This window comes from Austrofundulus limnaeus, unplaced genomic scaffold, assembly GCF_001266775.1.
Source record: "Austrofundulus limnaeus strain Quisiro unplaced genomic scaffold, Austrofundulus_limnaeus-1.0 Scaffold364, whole genome shotgun sequence".
In the NCBI taxonomy this organism is placed as follows: domain Eukaryota; kingdom Metazoa; phylum Chordata; class Actinopteri; order Cyprinodontiformes; family Rivulidae; genus Austrofundulus; species Austrofundulus limnaeus.
In genome coordinates, this window is record NW_013952766.1 from 299,481 (window position 1) to 307,561 (window position 8,081).

The 8,081-nt window shown below is 42.0% G+C and overlaps 1 protein-coding gene across 5 annotated transcripts in view; it reads right to left on the bottom strand.

The window, feature by feature from the left end:
* Positions 1 to 2,430: 2,430 nt before the first annotated feature.
* Positions 2,431 to 8,081, bottom strand: part of LOC106528227 (prolyl 4-hydroxylase subunit alpha-1) — a 14,141-nt gene continuing 8,490 nt past the window's right edge. For 3 of the 5 annotated variants that reach the window (XM_014023344.1, XM_014023345.1, XM_014023342.1), the window contains exons 3-15: positions 7,932 to 8,028; positions 7,542 to 7,693; positions 7,315 to 7,452; positions 6,947 to 7,201; positions 5,704 to 5,900; positions 4,121 to 4,297; positions 3,890 to 3,960; positions 3,692 to 3,791; positions 3,433 to 3,486; positions 3,162 to 3,227; positions 3,007 to 3,075; positions 2,761 to 2,857; positions 2,431 to 2,603 (exon numbers count right to left, since the gene is read on the bottom strand). In XM_014023344.1, the coding sequence (XP_013878798.1) occupies positions 2,533 to 2,603; positions 2,761 to 2,857; positions 3,007 to 3,075; positions 3,162 to 3,227; positions 3,433 to 3,486; positions 3,692 to 3,791; positions 3,890 to 3,960; positions 4,121 to 4,297; positions 5,704 to 5,900; positions 6,947 to 7,201; positions 7,315 to 7,452; positions 7,542 to 7,693; positions 7,932 to 8,028 (1,544 nt within the window). In that variant the 3' untranslated portion in view covers positions 2,431 to 2,532. Of the gene's footprint in view, positions 2,604 to 2,760; positions 2,858 to 3,006; positions 3,076 to 3,161; positions 3,228 to 3,432; positions 3,487 to 3,691; positions 3,792 to 3,889; positions 3,961 to 4,120; positions 4,298 to 5,703; positions 5,901 to 6,946; positions 7,202 to 7,314; positions 7,453 to 7,541; positions 7,694 to 7,853; positions 8,029 to 8,081 lie in introns of those variants that run through there. The other 2 variants (XM_014023343.1, XM_014023347.1) reach the window with 2 other exon arrangements.

Here is an 8,081-nt window from a genome sequence, read left to right on the forward strand (position 1 = left end):
GCATTTCTCCTTAGTGTCAAAAAGGGATGAACGAAATTTTAAAAATGATTTGAGTTTCATTTTCTGTTTTGGATAGCAAAAAAGAAAATAACTTGACCAATCCACCACATTTGTCCCGCGAGCCTCGACTTTGACACGTGTGCTTTAAAAGACGAGACAAAAACATCCGCCTGTGTTTCAGGAGTGTTTTAATTCTAATCAGGAACACGTCGTAACAGAACCTCAGGTTACAGATGATCAACAGGGCCATGATTCAGAACCAGTACCACCAGAGCAGAACATTCAGCAGATTCATGATAAAAACTCTAAAACTTTGTGTTTAAGAACCTTAAAGCAACATTTCTCAGCAGGCTTGTTTTCCTTCATCTGAGCTCCGACTCGTTTGTTAAACTAATTTCATATCGTTTTAAGATCAAACAGTTCAAATAAAAGCATCAGAACTGATGGAGCTGAATGATTAGTGTTACATCAGCGGTTCAAATGTTCACCTGTTTGTTCCTGCAGTCAACGACCTTCAGCCTGAGCACACAGAAAATACACAGAAAAACAGGAAATACGCAGAAATATGAAGAAATACAGAAAAATACACAAATCCAGAGGAACACGGAGCGTATTGGTGGAAAACTGGGCTGGAACCACAGGAACAAACAGGATGAGGTCATTTTCTTATCTTTTAAATAAACTAGAAACATTTCTGCTGATTCAGTTTTCAGAATAAGAGCATCTTTGTTGCAACAGCTTCGCGATGTCAAAATAAAATGCAGGAGTTTGTTGTGGAGAACAAAGAAAGCTCTGCAGAACCCTGAAGGTTCTGCTGTAACAGTTGGGTTGAATCAGCTAAACTTCAGCTACTAACTCTGATAAACGCAACCAATTACAGCAAACAGGGCGGAGCAATGTATCAGTGAAGCTCCGCCCCCTTTAGGGAGAATACAGTGCAACAATGATAAATCCAGTGTCAGATCCAATAAGTTCTGTTCAGCAGCAGGAAGCAGAGGAAGACGTCTAAGTCATGGGGTCAGGGGTCATTTAGAGGGACGGGGTCTGTTAGAGCAGGCATGGTCAGTCCTGGTCCTGGGGGGCCGTAGCCCTGCATGTTTTACTTGTTTCTCTGCTCCAACACACCTGATATGAATGAATAGATGATTATCAGTCTTCTGCAGTACGGAGGACCAAAGGTAACATAATTAGAAATAAAAGCAGAATTATATGAACCATTAAACACACTTAAAATGCACCAATTAAATTAAAATGGAGAACTTTATCTCCTGTTTTATTTTTAATTGACTTACATATTTATTTTTCCAGGTTAGTGACAATAAATTAGTCTACATCTTTGAACACGTAATTGAAATTTTACTGTTTTTTAAATATATATTAATTGTTTTTCCTTTTACTTCTACATGCATTTGTGTCTTAAATGTTTATGCTTAATTATTTTTATATTTTTGTCCAACAAGTCTTTTTATTTCTAAGTGTTGCATGCTTGTGCCACCTCAGTTTAGCTAAGAGTTTAAAGTTTAGTTTAAAACAAAGGCAAGGAGGAAAACATTACCTGTGCATTTATTTTTAACTAAACTTTCAGCTAAACTGCAGCAGCACAAACATGCAACACAGAAATAAAAAGACTTGTTGGACAAAATTATAAAAATAATTCAATTTAAGCTTTCAAGAGACACAAATGCATGTACAAGTAAAAGGAAAAATGATGTAAAATATATATTAAAAAACATTAAAATTAGGGCTGTGAAATTAATCGAGTTAACTCTGATTAATTTTAGTGTTGCATGGGCATAGATTAAAAATTTTAATCGTGATTAAAATTTACAATCACTTTACTATGGCTGAATATGTAGGTTTGTATATTGCAATGCACTCAGTGCCAGGTTATGTTTGTAAATGAGAAGTGGTTCTCAAACAGTTTACCTGGATAAATAAAGGTAAATAAATAATGTTTAAAAATAACTCCAGGTGTAACACGTTATGTACAGTTTTTTTCTTTTTGTCTTCTTATGGCTTATATAGTATAGAGTACTATAGTAGTAGTATGTAGTAGTAATAACTCAAGTAATTTATTTTACCAATATGCAATAAAGTTTTATATTAAGTTTAAGATTAATAGTGATTAATCGTGATTAATTCACAGCTACCTTGAAATAGATTAAAAATTTTAATCATTTGACAGCCCTAATTAAAATTTTAATTGGGTTAAAATATATAATTTATTGGAACTAAGCTGGAAAAATAAATATGAAGGTCAATTAAAATATAAAACATGAGGTAAAGTTCTCCTTTTTAATTTATTTGGTGCATTTTAAATGAATTTATTTATTTAAAGGTTCATTTATGTATTTCTGCTTTTTTTTTCTAATTATGTCAGTGTCAGTCCTCCATACTGCAGAACTTGGAAGAGGTAGTTCAGTGACTGAATCAGGTGTGTTGGAGCAGAGAAACAACATGTAAGGCTGCGGCCCCCCAGGACCAGGATTGCCCACCCCTGCTTTAGAGGGTTAGGTCAGGGGTCATTTGGGGTCAGTCGGTCTCACGGAGGCCACAGCGCCTTCTGAACTCCTGTCCTCGTTCGTGGATCCACTTGTTGGAAACTGTAGAACAAGACGACAGAACTTGTTTCTGTTCAGTTTGATGAATCTGTTCTCAGAGAATCTCTGACCTCCTGCTTCTACAACAGCTGAAAGAATCTTCTAGCACCTCATGATCTCAAACACACAACCAGGTTATTCTCAGGTGTGTTGGACTCACCCCACTTGTTTCCCAGCAGAACCGGACAGGCGGCGTGTCGGGTCCGATAGTCTCCTTCTCCACTGGGGTGCAGGTTGTACCAGAACACGGCCGAGCCCTGCAACCAGCAGCTGATTAATGACTGGGTCAACGTGTTTAAAAAAGACCAGTTTCTTCTTCTTCTTCACTTTGAAACTCTTCACTTCCTGAAAACAAACGTTTCACTTTAGTTTCTGTTTATTAACCGGCGCCGGCGGGTCCAGTCACCTTTTTTGGCTGAACGGCAGCGCCGATGTCCGTGAAGACTGTGGCGCCGCCCGCCTGCACGTCGCTCATCTGCAGCAGGAAGGATGAGGTGGCGGGTTATGTCAACAGGAAGTAAACAAACAAACAAACAAACAAACACAGAGGAGAGGACTGACGTAGAGGAGCCAGGTGGCGATCCGGTTCCCGGTTCCCAACTCTTCAAAGGCGTCGGGCTCGTCTTTCTGCAACAGAACCAGAACAGGGAGAGTTTGTTGTTCATCCATCCATCCATCCATCCATCCATCCATCCATCCATCATACATGATCTCACATCTTCTCCACATTTAGTTGACCAACTTGAAATCTATTTTGATGTTTTGAATTAAATTAATAAAATAAATGAAATTATTATTATTATTGTTACTATTATTATTAGTACAGATTTACCCGTCCAAAGTCGTAGTGAGGTTCATACTGTCCTCCTACACCATAGTTTGCCACCTGCATCAAACACAAACAACAACAACTCTGTGATGAACCTGCCAGGATATATAAAGGTTAAATAAATAAATAAATAAATAAATAAACAAACAAACAAACAAACAAACAAACAAACAAACAAACAAACAAACAAACAAACAAACAAACACACTTCATATCTAATCAGAGAGGACAGGTGTCTTTAATCGGTCAGGTGAGACGTTACCTGCAGGTCCTCTGCGGTGCTGACATCCAGACCCGTCACGTCTTGGATCCTCTGGTTGATTTGATCCACAACCGGATGTTCAAACGCCCCGAGCCAAGCGCTGATGGACAGAGGATAGAGTCGTGGTCAGTTCAGGTTACCAGTCTTCATGTCCATGTCCCGATACAGAGGTTGCATCAGTGTCCAAGTGTCTCTCACCTCTTGGACACTCTGTAATGAGCTGTGGTGAGTCTTCCTGTCTGAGGGTCATGAACCGTTGCTCGTCTCAACTGATTGTCCGTCCATGGGGTTGGACAGGATTCAAAGACAGGAAACACAAGACAGGGACAGGTCTTTATGGACTCAGGATGGTACTGACAGAACGAGGTCCATGAATGTGCCCACTGCTTGATGATATTTTGCTAACAGAGGGTGTAAACACCGTCTCACCCGGGGCTTGGCGAGCTCCTTCACCTTCTCCATCTCCTTCTCCGACACGATGTCATGGTACCGGACGATGTGGGGGCGGTCCCACTCGTCTTCCTGCTTCACCGGCCCGATCACGAACCTCGGGTGGCGCCCGTTGTCGTGGTAGCGGCAGAAAAGGCGGCTCCATCTGCAAGGAGTCTGATGGGGAAGAAGGCGGAGCCTAAAGCATCTGTGAGGTCAAAAGACAGACATGTGTGTGTGTGGTTTAGGGTTGGATTGATTGTGGCATTTACCTGATGATGACAGCACTTCCATGTCTTTGACTCTAGGGAGGGTTAGTAATAGCTTAGCATTAGCATTAGCTATGCGTTAGCATTAGTGTAGCGACTACATATCGCAGTCATGACCAAGTGCCTAATATTAACTGGTATGTAGTGTTAATGTAAGCATTTTCTATGTGTTAGTTCCACGTTAGTGTTAGCATTAGCTCTGCGTTAGCATTAGTGTAGCAACTACATATCGCAGTCATAACCAAGTGCTAAATAATAACTGGTATTTAGTGCTAATGTTAACAGCATTAGCTCTGTGTTAGCTCCACGTTAGCATTAGCCTTAGCTCCACATTGGCATTAGTGTAGCAACTACATATAGCAGTCATGCCCAAGTGCCTAATATTAACTGGTATGTAGTGTTAATGTAAGTATTAGCTATGTGTTAGCTCCATGTTTGCATTAGCTCCATGTTAGCATTAGTGTAGCGACTACATATCGGAGTCATGACCAAGTGCCTAATATTAAGTGGTTTGTAGTATTAATGTAAGCATTAGCATTAGCTCCGCGTTAGCATTAGTGTAGCGATTACATATCGGAGTCATGACCAAGTGCCTAATATTAAGTGGTTTGTAGTATTAATGTAAGCATTAGCTATGTGTTAGCTCCACATTAGCATTAGCTCCGCGTTAGCATTAGTGTAGCGACTACATATTGCAGTCATGACCAAGTGCCTAATATTAACTGGTATGTAGTATTAATGTTAACTTAGCATTAGCTCTGTCTTAGCTCCACATTAGCATTGGTGTAGCGACTACATATCACAGTCATGACCAAGTGCCYAATATTAACTGGTATGTAGTGTTAATGTTAACTGCATTAGCTATGTGTTAGCTCCATGTTAGCATTAGCCTTAGCTCTGTGTTAGCATTAGTGTAGCGACTACATATCACAGTCATGACCAAGTGCTAAATAATAACTGGTATGTAGTGTTAATGTTAACTGCATTAGCTATGTGTTAGCTCCATGTTAGCATTAGCCTTAGCCTAACACCACAGTGATTTATACAAGTCAATAATCCCAGTCATGACCAAGTGCCTAAAATTAATCGGTGACAAATTTTCTGACGATTAATTTCACAATCTGATTTTGCTCAACCCTAGCTGGTACCTGGAAATATGGAGATTTAGTTTTAGCTTAGCATTAGCATTAGCTCCGCGCCACATTTATGTGCATAAGTTAACCTAACACATTTACGTGCATAACTTACCTCACTGTGCGTGTGCGTGTGTGTGTGTGTGTGTGTGTGTGTCTCTGTGTGTGTGTGCGCGCTCACCATCTGGATATCCTCGCCACGACACAGTCGCTCGTACTTGTTCCGCTCCGGCAGGTAGTCGTCTTGGCGACTGTGGGTCTCCCTTCTTCGTCTCCGCTGCTCCTCCTCCTCTTCCTGGTGGTCCTCCTCCTTCTCCTGTTTGGACAGCTGGTACTCAAAGTACTTCAGGTTCCCATTGGCTCGCTGGTGTGTCGGGTCTAACCAAGCAGAATCACAACCTCAGGTCAATGACTCGTCTCTCTGCTGCAGGTAAAACACTTACCGATCGTACCTGCTCTACACAACCCCACTCTGATGGGAGGCCTAATCTCTATAAACAAACCGACCCAGGATTAGGTGGTACCAGGTCCATTTAAAGTTTTTAAGGTTAGGTTTTAAATCACTATAAAAGCATCTATGAGTTTTAATTTGAAACTCCAGTTTCCAACCTCTTCCTGTTTTTATGACACTAAATCCTGAATCCTGCAAGCATCGATGCCTGTCTTTTCTAACCCAGGGTCTGCTGAGTCACTGGTTCCAAACCATCATCACAGTAATAAGGGACCGATGACTCATCCCTGCGGGACACCCTGTGTTTGTATGGCAGGCCATTTTTAACATAAAATCTGCTTTGACTGACTTTCTGTAATATCCACCAAAATGTCACATAAATCTGTGATGTTTTGACCAGTAAGAATGTTTATTCAAGACATTAAACAGAAAAACTGTCTAGATGAAAACATATTCATATCTGTAATTCATTTGGATATCTTAAAAAGCCTTTTGACTCAATAAAAATACAATTCTAGATATCTCTAAGTTGATTTTCTCAAGGCATTTTTTGCTTTCAAGGTATTTGCAATTTAATTTGCACAATAGAATCTTATACCTGATATCTGCAAATTTATTTAAGATATCTTTAATTCCATTTATGACTAGCCAGAATAAAAAGTGAGATATCTTCAAAGAAAATAATGACTCTGCAAAACTAACTAAGCGATATCTAGAACTGTATGTTTGACTCTTTAAAATACACTTTATGATAGTGTGAATTGGAGCCTCCGTACAACTTAATGATAAATTTGACGTCATATCCCACTCAGAGTGTAATTGGAGAAATCTCAAATGGGTATTTTACTAATCAAAATATAATTAGTGATATCTAAATGAACTAAAGTGACTCATCATAAAGCAATGAAAGAGATCTGGAATGTGCTGATTTAATGTTCAAATGGCCTGTCACAGAGTTTGTGCTGGTACCGACCGAGCTCCAGCAGCCTCCGGGTGAAGTCCAGTGCCTTCTGCAGCGCCCCCTGCTGGTACACAGAGTAGCTCAGGTAGTCCAGGATGGAGACAGCGTCCACAGTCCCGGACGTCTCCCCCCGGTCCAGCTGCTTCAGGGCCTGAGCCATCCACAGCTCTGTGTGGTAGTAGTCCACCTCCGAGTACGCCACCTTCCCCAGGTCGAAGCAGTCTTCTACGGTCAGGACGCTTCGCATGGAGGCCAGCGGGGACGAGCCTGAGGACAGGGACGTTATGTTTTTGTGTTTGACGTTTCTGTCATACCGTTTGTTTCTGTCATCACTTCCTGTCTGAGGATGATCTGAGTCCACCCCCCGCGGCTCGGCTCACCTGGCAGCAGTCCGGTGGACACGGTCTCGGTGTCCAGCCGGTACGTGTCCTGCAGCCTCATCAGAGCCCTGGCGGCTCCGCTCTGGTCGTCGTCGTTGGGGAAGTTCTGCCTCTGGATGGTCAGGTTGGAGACGAACACTGAGTCAGAAAACAGGAGAGGCGGGAGGTTTATCCTGGTGGCCATTTTGTTTTTGCTGTGGTTAAATTACGATCAAGCTGTGGTTCACCGTCAGACATGTCCGTCAGCACCAGGCTCTCTAGCTCCGCCCACTCCGTGTTCAGCCTCTTTATCAGCTTGAAGGCATTCACCGGGTGACCCAGGAACCCCTCGGGGTCCTGCAGGGCCGCAGCTGAGAGCAGGTCCAGTTTGTCCGCCCATCTGAATACAAACAGACGTTTCTTTAGTTTCATCAGAATAAAACAAGTTATTTTTTGTTTCTTTCTGACGAGGAGTTTTCATCAAACTGATATCAGAACAATAATCCTGAGATTTGTCTTTTATCTGATCTCAGACCCACGTCCTGTGGATCCACACGGACCTGCAGGACTACCATTATCTGTGAGATCTGAACAGTGAAACCGGTTCTGTCGACCCACTCTGAGGTTCTGCAGCAGACCTTCTGATTGTCTCCAGTCTGTCCTCCTCGGCTCTGATGTAGTCCTTCAGCGAGGTCACCAGGTCCTTCTCCACGAAGAGCAGGTCCATCATCTGACCTGAGGGGACACACAGAACCGGTACGCCTAAAAGCTACTGCCAGAGCCAGGGG